The sequence below is a fragment of the Lissotriton vulgaris genome, chromosome 11 (assembly GCF_964263255.1).
Source record: "Lissotriton vulgaris chromosome 11, aLisVul1.2, whole genome shotgun sequence".
In the NCBI taxonomy this organism is placed as follows: Eukaryota; Metazoa; Chordata; class Amphibia; order Caudata; family Salamandridae; genus Lissotriton; species Lissotriton vulgaris.
This window is the reverse complement of record NC_141699.1, coordinates 299,970,862-299,990,463: the sequence shown is the minus strand read 5'-3', so window position 1 is coordinate 299,990,463 and position 19,602 is coordinate 299,970,862. Positions and strand designations below refer to the sequence as shown.

Below are 19,602 nucleotides of genomic sequence, written 5' to 3'. Positions count from 1 at the left end.
AATTCCAAATCAAACCTTTACAGAACCCCAGCGCTTACCCGAAACGTCACCCTAATCGTTACCCTGACCTTCATTGTATCTTTGGTGCCAACTTTAACCTAATCCTGACCAAACACTAACGCGGATCATAATCATTACCTGGACTATAGACAAACTCTAGATGCTTAACCTTATACTAACAGTAACCTGACTTTACTAAAGACCCTAAACCTTTCTGTTGCTATAATCGTGACCTAAATTTGGGCCGGATTAAGATTTTGGCAGACGGGTTACTCTGTCACAACGGTGAAGGATAACACGTCAGCGGAAATATAAATCCTATAATGATAAATCAGTGACTAAAGTCTACATCTTGCTTTTGTCCTCTTGTTTTTCTGCAAATTCTACATATGGGAAAGAAGCTAGTGGTTAGATCCAATATTTGTCAACTTGGATACGCTACTATGAGGTTATCTGTGCAAATGTGTTATTGGGCAATACCCCCTATTTAGACAATACAATTCCTCGGGCTTCAATAAACCATATTAAGTGAAAGGACGAGGCATGGCTCAAAGTTTGCTTCTCATTCAATTTGAAGAAGTGACTCAGAAAGTGTAAATATGGTGCTGGGGGCTGTAATTGTACTACAAAGGTAGGGTCATTGGAGGGGATTGCCTATGGACGAGAAGAGAGGGGCCGATTTCTGACACGCAGATTCACTGAACGATGGAGTTATACAGAATTGGAAAAACGCACAGAACAACTAATGTGTGTCTGACGTATAATACCAATGGATATTGGTATCCAGGGACAAACTCCTGCCCATCCCTACTTAGGTTTCTCCGACATGGTAAAGCTCATGCTATAACTAGTATAAAATTAGGGCAAGCCCTGTCCCTCATCTTACCCTCTTCTCACAGATCTCTAGGGATTCTTCACACTTTCATCCAACTAACAACTCTGTACCGTGGTTTTCTTCCATCTCCCTCAGTGGCACTCTACTTGCAGGTGCATGCAGAGGGTATCTGACTAACACTATAATATTTGGGTCATCTCCTCCCATTGACTCCCTAAGCCTCATTCATACTAAATACTTTCAAGAATGTCTGCCTCCTAGAGTCAACATCTACTCGCTGATGCACATGGTATTTATGACTTCCCTTCAGGGATCTGCATGCTCATTCCGTAATCTCTGGAGTCTTGCTTTACTCTTGGGTACAGGCTATATAATCACTGGGATCTACTCCTACGAAGTCACATCTCCACCTTATACTTTCTGGAGTCTTCCCCTTTCTGATCCACACTCTACTTGTAGCTAAAGACAGCATATTCTCTGGTGTCTACTCCTGCCCATTCGTTACAGTATACTTTCTGAAGTCTACTTGTAGCTAAAGACCGCATATTCTCTGGTGTCTACTCCTGCCCATTCGTTACTGTATACTTTCTGAAGTCTACTCTCAGAGTCTCACTCTGTTTATGGGTGCAGGGGTTATCTGATTAGGCTTTCTCTTCTGGCCTCTCACCTCCCTGAAGGACTGAGGGCACAGCTTCACTCCTGTCTCCCACACTAGCAAAGGAGTTTGGGTGTACAGCTATATTCCTGGATCCCAAACCAGCACAAGATTTTGGGGACACAGCTCCATTCTTGGGTCTCGCTCAAAAGAAAGGTACTGGGGACACAGCACCATCAATGCACTCCATACTAGCAACATGGACTGTCTCACAGCTCTCTTCCAGTCTCCTACAAAAGCAAATTGGTTATGGGCCAACTCTGTGGAGAAGACTATAACAGGAAACCTATACCTATTAAATTGTCCTCTGTCCACTCTTCCGTGTAATGTGAGCTGAGCACCCAGGCAACTCTCCCTTCTGACTTAAAAGCAGCTTACCCTTCTTGTGTATTCGGACTGGCTTTTATACAGGAGAGTACTGGCTCTCTTCAGTAAGGGCATCTGATTTGAAAGGTGCCTCAAGGATCTCTGGCTGGTAAGCGAGTATCAAAAATGTGTCAGATTGCTGTGTATTCAATGTACGTAAGGGAGTGTCTAAATTGTCTTAAGAATTTTTTTAAAGGAAATTTACTTAACTATGGATTTTTCACAATTGAGGTGTTTGCTGGTTCTCCTGATTTGTTCTTCGGCTCAATTTTCTAGAACACTTATGAAGGGAGACATCTTTTTTTAACTAAGTACTGATAGCCCGGGACAAACAATCAGACATTCTACAGTCAATTCTCACAGGTCAATATGTTTTAGATTTCACAGTGACATGAAAAAGTAGGTCAAGACAGACTGAAACTTAGTAAAAAATAACTTCACCATGTCAAGAGAGAAAAGTATGACTTAATAAAGATGGGGACATCGAGCTATATGTTTTGGGCTTTTATTTTAAAGAAAAATATTTGCTCACAGGCACTCTAGGTTAAACATAAAAGACTCAAATTCCTCTTTAGCATTTTTTAAATTTTAGAAATGTAGCATTTTAGGGAGGTAAATGTTAGACCCTCATATGTCAACTGGTAACTCTTTGCCTCCTATTACACTGCTGCTATGGCAGCATAACATGCACCCTTGATCATTTGGATTCTAATTCAGTCTTGTGATTACCTTGAACAACCTAGGAGATCTACTATAACACCCATCACAGTCTCCGCTTAAACTTACCTCCTGTCCTTATTCCCAGTGACCAGCAAGTTTGGAGGGCTGTCCTTCATATTTATGCAGGTGAAGTCTCCAGCAGAGTTCCCCAGTGTTGTTAACCTTTGCCCTGTCTGTAGACTGTACACAAGGATCTATTAGAGGAAAACAGGAGAATCAACACGGTCTGAAATAATCTTACTTCTATCTGACCTTTCACCAAATATTGTTACCTTAATATGGATGAGAAACATACAATAGGGAGTGTAATGTGCATATGAGTAAAGTGAAAATTTACTGGGAAAGGAGATCTTTCATTCCAGACCTAAATCACATTGCATACCAATGTTGCACCCTCATTTTGGAAAATATGTACTTTGAAAAAACTCATCACATAACATACAACCAACATATATAACAAGCTGCAGATTGTATCTTTCCATCTAGCTACAAGGCTATTTCTAAAGCCCAATATTGGCACAAAGATGTATTTCATTGACCTTGTGGTAAGTTAAGACTAGCCGGCGAAAAGAAGTGTTAACAAATTCTGAGTGAATTGTTATACCGGACAGCCTAAGGGTGGTCTTCGCCCAAACATTTTGCCTTCTCCCATTTGGTTTTGCTAAAATTCATTTTGGTTGGCTTTAGGTCTCTGTGCACTTTACCACTGCTAACCACTCCTAAAGTGTCTGTGATCACTGCTTTAAACATGGTAAAATTGGTTTACACCCAACTGGCAGATTTAATTTACTTTTAAGTCCCTTGTAAAGTTATACTCCATATACCCAGTGCCTGTAAATTAAATGCTACTAGTGGGCCTGCAGCACTCATTGTGCCACCCACGTAGGTAGGCCTTATAAAACAGGTCTCAGGCCTGCCATTGCAGCCTGTGTGCAGTTTTAAACTGCCATTTCGACCTGGCAAAATAAGCCTTTTGCCAGGCCTAAACCTTCCTTTTTAGTAACCCCTAGGGTAGGTCCTGGACAGCCCCAAGGGCAGGGTGCAGTGTACTGAGGACTTCAAAAGTGTGCTTTAACTAAAAATGTCACCTTCAGGGGTCTTTTGATTTATAGACACCTGGGTCCAGTCTGACGATTTAATGAGTCGCTAATAGATTGTATATCGTCATTGGTATTGAAACTGGCCAATTTTAATATTGAGGCAAAATGAACTTACACTTTGATCAGACGGAAGAGGGCTGCGTTCACAATTTTATTAATGATCTGAAAGTCATTCAACTGACTCAACTAGTATAAAGTCTCATGCATGCTGCAGGCCATCTCCTGGATTGTGTTGTTTACAACCTATCCAACCTCCAACTATCCACTTTCATTCTTACGGCGTGGTAAGACCACTGCATGGTGTCAATGAGTTTGAATATTTTAATGGCCGCGGAGAATGGCTACTGCCAATCCCATTGTGAGAAGGCAATGGCATGAACTGGAGTCTATGAATTTTGGAAACCATATTCAGGCAAATACTCCTCAAATGGATTCCAACATCGAGGTAGCTGAACTTAAGACGTAGGTCTGGCTCACCTCGGCCTTGGATGCTTTAATGCCTGCCCATTTGGGCTAGGTAAAGAAGAGACCTTTGGCCTCTTAGTTTAATGAAATAATTGTCAACAGCCTGCTCAAATAGGCAAGCCACCTATAATTGTGACAAACTTGCGGACCACTTTGTAAAAAAGGTAAATCACTTCTACACACACTTCAGTGCTAGTTGTAGGTCGGAGGATGTTGGTCCTGCATTAATGATGGGTGCCATATCTTAGGGGGATAAACTGAAGGAGTTAGCTTTGCTGGATAATGCCTTTTTACCTCCCTGATGAATCAAGTTAAGACCAGCTCCCCTAACGACCTGATCAAATCCGGCGTTTATACTTAAACTGCAAGAGCTTGTAACACCCTCTTTTTTTAAACTTGCTATTCTCGCTCTGTCCTGGGTGCTGATGTCTACGGCTAGGAAATACGCCAAAGGTATCACTCTCCTGAAGTAACTCTTGTCTGATGCAGCTCAACCAGAAAATGATGAGCCTATTTATCTCCTACTGTTTCTGAAAAAAGTAGAGGAACAACAAGTGAATAATCTCTGAACAGCATTTTTTAGAGAAGAACCAAGTGCTAGACCTTTTGCAAAACAGGTTTAGACCCTCCCACAGTACAGAGTCTGCTCTCCTTATGGTGATGGATGCCTTGCGTTTGGCTCCAGACGAAGGTGGCTCAACTACTTTTTCTTTTAGACTGAGGTGTCACCCTTGAGACGGCACCTCATGAGGTGTTACTACGGCGACTCCATGAGATTGGGATACATGGCAAGGCGTAGGCCTAGTTCACCACCTTCCTAAGTGACTGATCTTTCCAAGTGATATCAGTCCTTTCTCATTGTCACAAAGAGCATTGGAACACAGCATCCCTCAAGGTTCAGCCCTAAGCCCTACCCTTTTTAACATCTACTTCAGGCTGCTGGGAGAGGTGGTGAAGGCATTTGCGATGTCTTTGATTTCATATGCTGATGATACCCAACTTATTGTCTCCTTGTCAGAGGATTCAACGGAGGGCACCGTCAACTTTCAGAACTGTTGACCATCGTCACAGAGTGGATGCACTTGAACTATCAGAAGTCCAATGCTAATGAAACACAGATCTCCTTGTTGGGGAAGCATGTCGAGGTATGGAGTGATCATTGCTGGCCTAAGGTGTTAGGGTATCCTTTCAAGCGAAAACGAGCAGAAATGAACCTAGGTGTTTGGCTTGATGATAAGCTTTCTTTTGAGACACAGGTCAAGGCACTTGCAGGAACGTGTTCTGGCACTTAAAGAAGCCTTAAATCGATTATTGGCTTTTCCCATCTCCAGGTGCGGCAAATGAATGTACAGACTTCAATCATCCTGCGACTGAACTACTGCAACATTCACTAGCTGGGTGCCAGGATATCTGTAATAATCAGGCTTCAGACTTTCCATGATGCAGCTGCTTGATTACTTTTCCATCTACCTAAACTCTGCTCTGTAGCAGCTGATCTGCGAACTCCACTGGTTCAGACTGAGAAACGCACTCAATTTAAATCCTTGTACATAGCTCCTCGGATCATGATCAAGCAGGGAGCCCCTAATTTGGCCTCCTTCATACACCTGTATCAACTTACTAAGGCCCTTTGCGCTGCCATTTGATCTTGGATCTTATTTCTTTTTTGTTTAAATCTTTTTATTGGCATTAAAATCAACAGAGTAGCACAGATATAAGTCAATAACAAGCAACGCTCAGTAGTAGTGTATTAGCATAACATGGACTAAGTTGATAGTGGAAATTGGTTGAGTATACCGCGGCTGCTATGGATCAGCATGGATGTGCGCAATATAGTTGCACCGCTAATGTGTCGCTAGTCATGATGCTTAACTGTGCTATGTAGAGTAATCGCGACCAGGGGGGGGGGGGGGGAGGGTGGGGGGAACATCCAAATGAAGACAAAATAACTTGACTGAAGGGAGGGGTGCTTGCCCATGACCCAAGGCCGAGAAATGTGACTACCTGTGAATAACTGCTTGTGGCGCATGTTAGGGTACTATGACCTATCCAAAAGAATGAGGGCTTGGAATCACCATCCCAATGGCGCCTTCCCTTTGATGGTGTTAAAATGTCAAATTGGTGCTACTGAGATCACCACCTCTGCTTGCATGTCGTCAGCAGGCGTTTGATCATGGCTCTTATAACATGTATTAAAAGAGCAAGACTGGGAGGTCACTCTTTCTGAGCGATGGCACCAGTCCTATGGAATAAACTGCCTCTACAGTTAAGACCCAAAATTACATGAGTTTTAGAAAGCAGCTGAAGACCAGACTATTTGCAGCATTGGCCTACAGTGCTACTCTATGATGTGCTAACTTGGTTGGGCTGACATGATAGTAGGCTAGAGTTGGGAAGCCCCATTTCGTGACAGCTACGTGCTTTAGAAATCCCCTTAATATAACATTTAAAAAGTTGGACGTGTACTTTTAAGTTTGACATGTCCCGGCAGTCAAATTTGTTTTTCACTATTGCAAGGCCTAACTCTCCCTCAGGATAACATTGGGTTACCGTTTTACATTTAATAAGTGATACAGTTTGCTTACAACAGGAAAAAATGTCATTTTTGTTCTCTAGAGAATAATAATTTAAAATGTTGTTGAATTTTAAGTCACAATTCTGAAAATTACACTTTTAGAAAGTTGGTCTTTTCTTGTTCCAACCGTTTGGTGCCTGCAATCTGTGTCTGGCGTCTTATGTATTCCTCCCAAACAGTGTCACAAAGGGGGACTGGGAGTTGGCAGGATGGGGAGCCGGGACAGGATGGGAGGGGGCAGAGCGGTCACCTACCAAATTAGCACTTCAATAGGGGCTGCCACAAAGAACTTCTCACTAGCCTTTTATCACCTCATACAACTAGTAAACAGAGCAGGGGCTGGTCTAGAGGTTTCTACCACTTTGAAGCTAGCACCAGGTATAAATATTGGATTCAGAGACTCACTTTTCAGAGCACTCCTGGATCCCCTGACTCTACAAGAAGGAGGACTGATCAGCCTCCTGAGGACTGCCTTAGGCCTGTCATGCAGCTTGAACTTAGGACTACCAGAGTGCTGGACTGGCCTCCTGTTCTGAGCAACCGGGACACAACAGGCTCCTGACGGGCAGCTTTATCGAAAGACCCGATGCAAGCCTTCGCATCAGCAGACACAGACTGGTGGCTTCCTTAGAACCAATGAAGTGCGATGCATCTCGACACAAGTTCTTCCATTGCCAGCTCCAGACCGGTGGCTTCCAGTTCTGAGCTACCGGGACACAACAGACTCCTGACCGGAAGCTTTATCAAAACATCCGGATGCAAGCCCTCGCATCGCCAGCTTCAGACCGGTGGCTTCCTCAGAACCAACACAGCCCAACGCATCTCGACGCAAGTCCTGGCACGCCAACTCCAGCCTAGTGGCTTCATCGGAACAGACGCAGCACGCTGCACCACCGACACTGAGGCGATGTAAGCGACAGTGCATTCACTGTTTTTAGGTGAAAGAAAAAAAGGCAAAGGGTAACTGCCATAGTGTGACCCTTTATGAACGAAGGTAGATACTACCATGCCTTGAGTGTTTGTCCAGTCTCCAGTAAACTCCTCAGAAGAACTGACTGACAGTGCCAAAGGAGGCTGACTTTAATCTGTTCTTACATCCTAACCTCTTGTTTCCAAATTCAGTGGCAGATGCCCAAGAATTTGAAAATGTCTCTTTATAAGTAGTTCGTAGGAGCACTTTCCGGAATTTAAATTTCTCACTTAGAGGAAGCATCTAATGCGTAATGCCAGCATAAGGTGGGTGGTGTAGCCCACACTGCCACTGTGTACATCGGTGATAGGAGTAGAGTATTTGAAGAATCTTTCCTTTGCTCTGCTACAAAGAGCAGAGGTATTATCTGGAGAACATGAACCATGCAGAACATAGAATATAGTAGTGATGGATTCAGTGGATGCACTGTCACATGCATTTTAACCACCATTTAAAAGGTGGTCATGGGCATTGGAGTCTGAGATCTGCCTGAGATAAGTCAATGTTATGACTCTCTATCAGATCAATCTGATGGGGAAATGTGGGAGGAAATTGGAATAACAAATCTTTTACGTTCAACTGGAAAACTGTCAACATCTTTGAGGGAAAAAAATTGTGTTGTGTCCTGAGGAACTTCTCTCCCTAATCAAGGAAAGGAGGACCAGGAGCTTATTAGGGGCCTCCATAAGTATGCTCCTGCATAAAAAGTGGCGTTCCAGGAGTGTAAGTTCACAAAAGGATTTTGTTTCAATTTGGTTTGCGCATTAATCACGTTAGCACTAACCTGAGGTCCAACCATGAAGTGTTTCATCTGATGGAGGGGGTGGAATGAAAAGAAAAGGTGAAAGCGGACTAGGAGAGTACACTTGATGACTTTGTCAGAAGTGGATGATCCTCCTTCTGTTTCTGTATTCAACTTCTGTTGCTAAATTAGTTTCATGTCAGTGTGGAAGACTGATTAATCTAGGTATATAGAGAACTACATCACATTATAACAACACCACCATTAGAGGGTTCATTTGTTTACCCAATGGCTAATTCAGAATTTGTGCATGTTCTTGTACGTCCACACCTAGTGGCAAATGTTTGCATAGCATCTGGTATGTTCAAATTGTCTGCAAAAGATTCAAGTGAGCAAACTTTAGTCCATCAGGGACCACTGACTCAAGTTGAGTGATCTGTTTTAATGTGAGGACTGCAGTGACTTGCGTGAGCAACGATCACTCCTTCAGGAACCACTGACTCAAGTTGAGTGATGCAATATGCAATATTGTCCCATGATCTTTTAATAAGGGGTTTGGAATTTCTGGAAGACAAGCTAGGTTGATGCGAGATAAAATAGAGACAGTCTGAAACTGCTTAGGCAATGTTAGAACAATTCATCTTTAAAAAAAAATATTTTATGGTGTACCAGAACCACTGCAGTATCTTTGGGATCGGGCAAAAGAATGAAGGAACTCCTCTGATCAACTGAGCTTGTTTCATGAACTGACACTCTATATTAATCATGTCCTTGGGAAAAAGACTTTTGCTCTGTTGCTTCTCTGTCCAAATGAAAGAATTAAATAGTGGTAAATTTAAACTAGGATTTGGGGGAGGGGAGACTCATGCCTCACAAGAAATGGGATGCTGTAGGCCAAACTTCTCCAAGTAGCTTGTGAACTACTGGTGGCTCTCCAGTTACCTGTACGTGGATCTCCTGCGTTCAGCACAGCCCACTAAATTAGAAGCTTTTGTTTTTTTGAATAATATATATATCCAAAAACTGATGCATTTAAGACAAAACGTGCATTTGCAGACCTCATACGCTGTTTGGAGAAAAATGGCTGGATATCGAAAATATATTTAAACCAGATTTTTGAGTAATAAATCATGGGACGTTAAGGAGACCTATTACAAATAATATTACCTTGGTAGTGCAGGCATTGCACCTCTGGCTGTCATGTATTAATCCCGTAGAGGTATTCCAAATATATAAAGTTTTTGACACTTTTACTCCAGGCAACCCTGCCTGGTGCACCAAGGGGATCACTGCTGGTTATCTTGCATGGGGTTGTCACTAATTTAGTCTTGTCTGACATGGTCACTATTAGCACACTAATAATAATAGTTGCTCAGAATAATTTTATTGATCCTGGGTAGCTCTTATTACAGAAAAGGTCGGAGACCCCAGCAGCAGGCAATAGCTGTCCATAATAGCATTAACTTGACATGAGAATAAAGGAATCCCCATACCGAAATTGGAAATGCTTTTAATAAAAGGAGGCAAGTTATAACGTGGACATTTATACATTTTGGCAAGCGTTATGGTAATTAATTTTCATTGTATAGTTTCGTCCCTATCTGCACAGCTTGTTTCATGAACTTAAACTTAATATAAATATGAAGATGTATAATTTTTTACAAGAGTTATGATAATTACATTTTCATTGTGTAGTTCGGTCGCTATCCCCAGAGCTTGTTTCACGAACTCCATATTAAGAGTTTGCTCGAAGACACCAATGAGGACCGAAGTAAGAAAAAGTCACTTATTTTCAGAGTCTCTACTGGTACATCAGTAGAAACAGTTTGCAAGTAGATTTAGAGAACAAAAGGTTGCTTTCTACAATGGAAGCCCTCAACTTTGTTCTAAGAAAAATAAAAAATAAAATATTAAAAAAGAGATAAAGTAGAAATGCCAGCATCTGCTACCACTTTTATGCTGATCACCCTCAGCTATATAATGCTTCTACTTCCTGGATGACACTTCCTTGTTGACACAGATTGTCTAAAACTTAATTCAGTGCTGGATGACACACCACATCTCAAACTAAAACATTGGATAATTGAAACTCTCCTCCAAATACTGAATACCTTTGCAGAGGTGACAATGTAATTAACATATTGAAGAGTCACTTGCTCATCAGTGAACGACAAGAATCTCAAACTCCGAAGAGATACTAATTCTCAAGGTTCACAATTTCAACTCAGACTCCAACGGCGAATCAAGCATTTCCTACCAGGAGAAGATTCTCAACTAACGACCCACTCGCCAGTCTTATGAAGATTAGGTTATAGTAACTCTTCAGTTATTAGAATCCCTAAATTAACCTCTATCCTCTTAAGGAATCTTTACATGCAGCAGACAGGTTTATCAGTCAATCTAGGAAGCACAAACACATATCATATGAATCATCACCTCCCTTTAGGAGCTCCTGCCTGAGGCCAATAGTCTACTTAGGTTGTGCTGCATTATTCACAAAACTCTCTACATCCAATTATCAAATTATCTAGCTCAGAAACCAATCACCTTAAGCAGTCAGTGGCAATTATGGAGCGCAACTTAGAAAACAACTCTTACACAATCCTTCTATGGTAGAGCACCCCTAATGTGACATTCCACACTATCTGCCATCACGAAGAATCCTTCTAGTATTAATACCAAACTGAAACGTACCTATGAGAGCTGTAATCCTGAATCAACCAATTGAGAGGATTCCTTGTGGGGCTGACTCCTCATCTCTGATGTCACACATAAATTATGGTTTTCCTTGGTGAGGTCCAACGCTATTAAAGTGGTTATGACCATGACTAATATATTACAATTCTGTATCCCATTCAGTTTTCTGAACTCCGCCCAGACACTATATATTTTTCATATATATGCACTTTAATAATTTTGCCATTTATATTTCAAAGACCTATCTTGGAATCTAATTTTGCGGAATCCTATCACCTCAAGGCTATATAAATTTCATTCATGCATGATCTGCTTTGTAACCTCCGTAAAGCCCTCTAGCAGCTACATCAGTCTAGTACCCACATTATACACTTATCAATAAATATACTTTGGTGTAAAGACTTTTCTAATTTCCCTCATCATCTACATCAAAATCATCATCAGTGTCCATATCAAGATACATCCATCATCCACTGTAGGGGAGCCATTTAGTGAGTCAGCCGGTGATTAAGGTACTGTGGAGTAATGTGGGAGTACTTGCGATATAGCCAGAAGCAATAGTCCCTTGGTGCCTGATAAGGTAGGAGATGTATTAGAATTGTCAGAATATATGTTATTTAATTTAGCACTCAAGATTGATAAAAAAGCTTCACGGAATTCGAAAAGAGGTGATGCCAATTTCAGAAACACAAACAACTAGGGCAGAGACACGATCATTCATAAATCTGGACTATGTAAAGTCTCCTTGGAAAAAACTGATCCAGATACTAACATATAATATTAAAGAAAGTGATAATAATTGTTACTGAATTGGAAATTACCTTTTCTTTATTTTGTAAGTCCTTCTCTTATTTGAAGCAATGGAGTGTCATTCAAGAATTCCAGACTTGTTTTGTTTCACCAAATGTGCACTGGATGGCATGAAGTAATTCTTTTTTACTAATGCATGAAAAGCGTATCTAATCTGATGTCACTATACATTATATTCTTGTATAGATGCATTTGGCTCTCAAATTTATTAAATCAAGTTTGGGAAAAAGCTTCCTAGCATTAACAGCGTTTGGTAGCAGCAGGCATGGCGGTGACAGGGATATGATAGCTGACATTATCTGCGCGCTGGAAAGGACCGGCCCAAAACAGACATTTGCCCCATATCCCACATGCTGGTCTCTAGTATTCACAGAAGAGTGATTTCTATGGGCATGGTATGGCTAACAGGAGGCGTTGCCACAAACTTTCACCAGAGTCCTTAGCTTTTACGCTGTGACTCCCAACAAACCGATTTGACTGTTAACACCTCCTATGTATCACCAGTCCAAATGTTTCTGTATTCAATGGCAATTTACATTTATAATCACTTCCAATGACAATCCCTATATTCATGTAGTTTCATAATATAAGGAAGTTGCCCATCCGAATATAAATGCCAGGATATCATTTTGTTACTATAGGCATGTTCTGCCTTCTGTAAGCTCCTGTAGTAAGTACATTATATTACGGCTGCTTGCAACAAATTATTATAAATGACTAGTGATGTCAAGAAGTATGCTCTACTGCAGCTTTTGTCTCTAAGGCTCCCAATCCTCCCTCTGAGAAAGACTTAAAACTGGGAATCCTGTATTATTATACTGCACATACCGGTTGCCTCATGCTGCCTCTCTCGGCGATTGCAGACCAGAGTCAAACAAAGTGACATGCAGACAGGCGCTTGTCCAGCCCAACACCAGCAGGTCTTACAGAAGATGAGGAATGTTACTCACACAGGCAATTGCCTAGACAACCCCCGTGGCAATTACAGAGTCTAGAGAAGGCTACACAAGCAGAACAGTGTCCGACAGCCTTACTCCCACAGTCTCCAAAGATACTTAGCCTTTGATCACACCCTTTTATATAGTGGTAGAAATCAATAACTTGCAATATTCTGATAATATATATTGCAAGTACTTTACCCGATTACATCGAAGAACACAAGCTAAAAAATTATGACAATAACACTGTTTATATTGTATACAGTTTATATATTTCTCCTTTTTATAACATTGTCTTTGTAATGCTCTTCTTGAACTTTCCACCACACAATCTACTGTATTTCAATACTTGGTTATACAGCACTATCACGCTCTCTGGGACTCTTTTCATGCTAAATAAAATCCTACTCTAAACACAGATGATAAATAAAAAAAAGTTTATTTACACCTTGGTCTTTTAAAAAAGAAACCACATAAAATATTTAAAAATCATTAAAAGCAACAAAAAAACTCTAAGCTGTTAAAATCAATGAAAGCTTTCTATTTGATTACAACAATTAAAAATCTATCCACTGTAAATCACATCTAAAAATGTCACATTAAATAAAAATCTTATAGCCTCCTCTCGTGCCAACATCCCTTATTTAATTAAAACAGGTTTTAATAGCTTACGCTGTAGGGTCAATTCATATAGACAATCACACAGAATATGGATGGACAAACACCGTACCCTAAGGCAGCAGCTACAAATTCCATTCTTATTCAAATGTAACCAAAGCCTTGAAGAGTACAATGGCTTCAATCCTAATCGCCACTTTATTTGGGCATTCCGCATTGCTGGATTAGGTTACTCTATCAAATACAGGAACGTGGTTACATTCTCCCATGAGAATCTCAGGTACACCTCAGATATTTTCTAAGACACATAAGCATGATCGTTATCCCTAGATTCTTCCTGCCCTCTGGCATTTAATTCCTTTCTACATGGAAAAAGAAAATAAGCAATATTATTGTTTTCTAACATAAAAAGCTTGAAATTTGCATGAGACGATCCCTTATTGTCTTGGCTCACCTTGGTTTACGAAACGTGATTTCATGTAAAATATTAACTTACAACTTTTAAAACTGGCGGATCTAACTATGTGCGAAAGTGAATACTTGGTATTTTAGTAATATAGTTTCATGATTTTAAGTGGGCTTCCATCCTGATAGCTTTGGCCATTGCACATTTACAAAGCCCTAGTAGTTTAAGGCAACATCTTTCTGTCTTCTTCCAATCAATATTTGTTCCTTCGCCCAATACTTCAGCACCATAAACATTCATTTGGAGAGGGATCACCACATTATAAAAGTCCCTATTAAATTTCATTAATCCACCTAAGGTTGTTAAAGTGCAGAATTTTAAAGTATCTAGGTGCAATTTCTTGGATACTTTACTGTTGAAGGTCATACCCAGATATGCACAGGATAGGACTTGCTTGACCACCTGCATTCCAATTGACCAGGTAAAGGGTTTACTTTAATGCCCAAATGTTATAATCTTTTTTATTTTTTTACATATTTATTACAAGGTGGTTAGCACTACACTTGTCACTAAACGCAGATAGTTTCCTAGGAATCCTTCTTTTGCAATTTCCTTTAAGGCGAGATCATTTGCATATAACAAACCTAGCACATGCTCACCCCGCCACTATAGGCAAGAAAGACTGAAACTTCTGCAATGTTACTGGAAGAACCGCAAGGCAAAGGGCAAAAAGCATAGGCGCCATCTTGAGTGTGGCAGGTGGGGACAGTGCTCAAGTCGGGCCGTCCTTCCCGCCCTTCTTTCTCCCTATATAATGTGTAAGCCAACCAGACGGCGCAGCGGGCTGGCGCAGCGGGCGCGCCGGACGCGCGCCGAAGCCGCGCCTAAGCCAAGCCCGTCTGCGCCCGTCCGCGCCAGGACGGCGCCGGCCGCGGGCCATGCTGTCCAACTCAACCCCGTTCTCAGTTACGACTCTAACACGCTACTCGCCATGCGCCCGCCAACATCAAGCTATAGCTGCAAGGATCACCGTCCCATTGCTCACCTCTGGGGACCTTTTTCATGCCGCTCCTGTAGATGGTCATCCTTGGGACCCACTGGCACCATCCCACACCCTTCCCCTCCACCGTTACATAAGCCGACTACCTTTCGCTGCGGACTCATCAACGCCAGATCCTTAGCCTGTCATGGACAAGATGTCCACGACCTCGTACTTGCCCATGACCTACACGCACTGTTCATCACCGAGTCTTGGCTAAATGACTCATCTAATCCGGATCTGGCAACTGCCCTCCCCCCTGATTTCACGATTCTCAGACGAGATAGACCAGTCGGCAGGGGAGGTGGGTTAGCCATCATCATCAGAAAAGAGGTCAGATTCCATACATTTGAACTGACCTCACTCAAGGACTGTGAGAGCTTAGGCTTCGTGATTCACATTAACCCCTCCACCTCTCTTACGGGTGGACTTGTGTATCGTCCCCCCGGAAACGCCACGTCCTTTCTGGATTCCGTCGATGACACCCTTGGATCTCACCTGACTCACTACCCAAGCTTTACTCTTCTCGGTGATTTCAATCTTCATTTGGAATCCCGCGCAGACCCCCACACCCTAACCTTTCAACAATCCCTTGATATCTTTGGCCTCTCCCAACTGGTCGTGCCCCCCACGCACTCGGCCGGACACACATTAGATGGCATTTGCACCAATTCTGCCACTATAACAGTATCCCCCCCAATCCCACAAATTTGGACTGACCACTATCTTATACCTTTTTCTATCAAGGCAAAACCCTCCCCCCACCCACACAGTAAGAATTCCCCCTCAACCTTTGCGATGAATTGGAAGAAAGTAGCCGAGTCCATTAAGTCTCATCCTCAGCCCCCTACCCATCCTCCCGCTATCGTAGGAGATGTATCGCAAGATTCCAAAAACTTCCACATCTGGATCAACAAATCGATCCTGGATAAGGCCAACCCTATCAACCAAAAACCTATCTTCCATAAAAGGAAGCCCAATGCTCCGTGGTATACTCAGGCCCTCACCGATAGCCATCGTACGTGTAGGGTCCTTGAAAGAGAGTGGAGGAAAACATACGACCCCACCTCCAAAACCTTATACATTCGGCAGAGGAAATCATATCTGTCACACATAAAGAAAGCTAAAAAAGAGTTTTTCACCACAGCTATAGAAACAGCTAATCAAAAACAACATACTATCTTCAATATTGTTAAGTCCTTCACCCACCCCAAAGCCCTGGCACTGGAAATCCCCCCATCCCAAACTCTTTGTAACCAAATTGCTGATTTCTTTGTCGATAAAATTAACAACATCCACAAGGATTTTCCTCCCCCTGCCACCCCCCCCTTACCCCACAACTCTGATTCACCCACTTTTTGCAGTTTTCCACCAGTATCTTTGCTTCAATCCCAGAAGGCCATCATGACCTGCCGCTCGGGAGCCCCTACTGACTCCTGTCCCCCGGCTATTCTACATCTTCTCATTGAGGCCGTCAACCCTCCTATCAATTCCATCATCAATCAATCCCTTAGCTCAGGCACTGTTCCAGATGAATGGAAGAAAGCCATCGTAAAGCCTCTAATGAAAAAGCATAATAAACCCCCTACAGACCTTTCCAACATGCGCCCCATTTCCCTTCTTCCAGCATTAGGCAAAATTACCGAACAAATAGTACATGCTGAGCTAAAAGCCTTTGTGGAAAATAACCATATTCTCCATCCCCAGCAGTCTGGTTTCCGCTCCGGCCATTCAACTGAAACTGCTCTGATCGAGTTATCCGACACCATCAAGTTCCTGCAGGATGAGGGGAAACACGCAGTTCTCATCCTGCTCGACTTAACCGCAGCATTTGATACCATCTCTCATGCAATCCTCATCCACAGAATGCGCGAAATTGGTGTGTCGGACACTGCTCTGAAATGGATATCTTCATTTCTGTCTAACAGATCACAAACAGTCTCACTCGGCCCCTTTCTCTCCAGCGAAAGGACCATTCCATCAGGTGTGCCCCAGGGGTCCATTTTGAGCCCACTTTTCTTCAATATCTACATGGCCCCCCTGCTTACCCTGATTGAATCCCATGGCATCCTTGTAACATCTTATGCTGACGACACCCAACTTGTCGTCACCCTCGACAAAAAACTTCCCGATGCCGCCCTCAGATTCCAGAACTGCCTTTCCCAAGTCTTTGCATGGCTCAATAATAATCACCTCAAGTGCAACAGCGCCAAAACTGAGATTATACCCTTAGGCAAAGACACCCTCTTTTCTCCAAAAGACTGGTGGCCCCAGCACTCTGAGGCCCCTCCCAGTGCAGTCTCATCGGCCCGCAATCTGGGTGTCCAATTTGACTCATCCCTCAGCTTTGACGACCATGCGCGCATTACTGCAGGGTGCTGTTTTAACCTTATTAGACAGCTAAAGAAATTTTTTGATTTTCTCCCTATTTCCGCCAGGAAATCAGTGGCTGTGGCTCTGATCCTGTCCAGACTCGATTATTGCAATGGTCTCCTGGCAGGGATAAAAAAGTCCACCCTTAAGAAGCTACAGAGCGTCCAGCACGCGGCGGCTAGGCTAGTTCTCGGTCTTCCAAGAAGGTCCTCGGCCTCGGCAGCCCTCAACACTCTCCACTGGCTGCCCCTCCACAAAAGGATCCTTTTTAAACTCCTGGTGACTGTCTTCAAGGCCATTAAGAACACAGGCCCCTCCTATCTTGTCAAGCGCTTTCCTCAGTACACTCCATCGCGCTGCCTGAGGTCATCAGGAGCTAATCTAGTTACCACACCCAGGTTCAAGCTCAAAACGAAAGGTGGAAAAACCTTTTCACTCCTGGCGGCTAAGGCTTGGAACGGCCTTCCCTCCAGCCTCAGGCACGCTCCTTCAGAAACTCTTTTTAGAAAACTTCTGAAGACTTGGATCTTCCTTCGACCTGACTCCTTGGTCCTCGCAGCCATATGATTTCCATCTCCACCAAATTGGTTTTTTCTGATCGCTCAGCGCCAAGATGCTCCTTCCGGAGCGATAGTCGCGCTTTATAAAAATTAATAAATATCAAATAGGCGCTAAGACACACTCTTGCTCGAGTCCATTACCTACTGTAATTTATGACAGGGAGCTGCCTGGGTATAATTCTAACCCTGACAGATTTCCCTATGTAACTTCTTTAGAAACATTAGCAGCCCCCTTGGTACATTCATACTTTCTAACTTCTACCACAGGGGCAGGCGATTTACTAGGTCAAATGCAGAGCAACAATAAAACTTTCCTCTGGTTTGATCACTTTCTGGGCCATGCACCAGATGCTAAAACAATGACCAATCGTTAAGTGGCATTCTTTGAATCCTCCCTGCTCTGTTGGGATTAGATTGTCAGAATCAATCCAATATTTCATGTATTGGAGCAATGCTTTTCCAGAGATTGCTGCTCCTACATAAATCAGGCAAATCAACTGCTAATTTTTTGTGTTTGAAGGATTATCCTTCTTTTGTATGGGCCTAACGATAGCACCTTTCCAGCAATCGGGGAGGCATTCTGTTTTTGTAAACCATTTAAAGGAGATCTCGAACATTCTTGTCCACCACTCTGAATGTTTTTAATTATTATTGAATGCAGACAATCAGGCCCTGCAGCACGAGCTAAATTGATTGTTGACATTTTCTTTTTCAGTGAGCTTGCGGACAAGTATTCAAGAAGGTCTTCATCAACCATATACATATCTTTCTTACTTTACTTTCCGGTGCCCTTATACAGTTCACTCAGAAATGAAACTAACATTTTTCTAGTACCATACCACTTCTGTCCGCTCTTCTACCCTAATGGTCTAATCTCCAGAACACAGCCATGTCCTTGGATGACCGCATTCTTAGCATTTCCTTTCAATTTAGCCTGTAATATGTTGTCTTATTGCATTTCAACTATGCAGTGTACTCAGCTTTTATTGCTTGATATAATCCGAGCTGCCTTTCATTCCTATCATTTCCCTGTTTATGTCTCATGTTGATCAGTTTCTTTTTTAAGTTAAGACAGTCACTATCAAACAATATGGCTTGCTTCACTGAATTCTGATGCTCAGCCCTCAACTACAGGGTGTCTTCTTATGTCAATTTTAAGACAGTGTACTGCCCTCACAATTAGCGCTGTAAACTTAAATGGGAAATCATCTCTCTGCTCCAAGAATGTTATGCTTCTGTGCACCAAATCTAAGTTGGTAGCCACAACTGCATTTGGGATATATGCGCTTTCTACTTTTTATATCTTGACTTCAGGCAGCTGTCAGTAGACCTGTGGTTTCCAATACCTTATTTAGAGTGGACTTTGGGTCAGCCTCTCTCTAAATACTGGATGGATGTTATCTACATCACGTCCTTGCTCCTGATTCAATAGCTTCTCTCCCTATTGTATTTGTCATGCCAACAAGCAAGTTAGTCAGTCAGTCAAATATCTTTATTTCGGTTAGTTAAAACCATAAAAGCAATACACAATTCATTATTTAAAAATCCATACAACATACAAGTAAAAAATTACAATTAAACAAATACACACCTGATTGCAGTTCCTATGTTCATTCTTAAAAACAATTTAAAAAAGCTTGAATACAGAGAATAGGTACTAAACAGCATAGATTCACAAAAGGCGCCCCTATTTCCCACTATTCTTGGTACGTTTCCCCAGAACGTAGTTGACA

At 42.3% G+C, this 19,602-nt stretch overlaps 1 protein-coding gene across 1 annotated transcript in view; it reads right to left on the bottom strand.

Annotated features, from left to right (window-relative positions):
- FBXW8 (F-box and WD repeat domain containing 8) overlaps nt 1-19,602 on the bottom strand; it is a 599,303-nt gene that overhangs the window by 114,099 nt on the left and 465,602 nt on the right. The window contains exon 8 of the mRNA XM_086943265.1: nt 2,643-2,770. Within this exon, the coding sequence (XP_086799391.1) occupies nt 2,643-2,770 (128 nt within the window). The remainder of the gene's footprint in view (nt 1-2,642; nt 2,771-19,602) is intronic.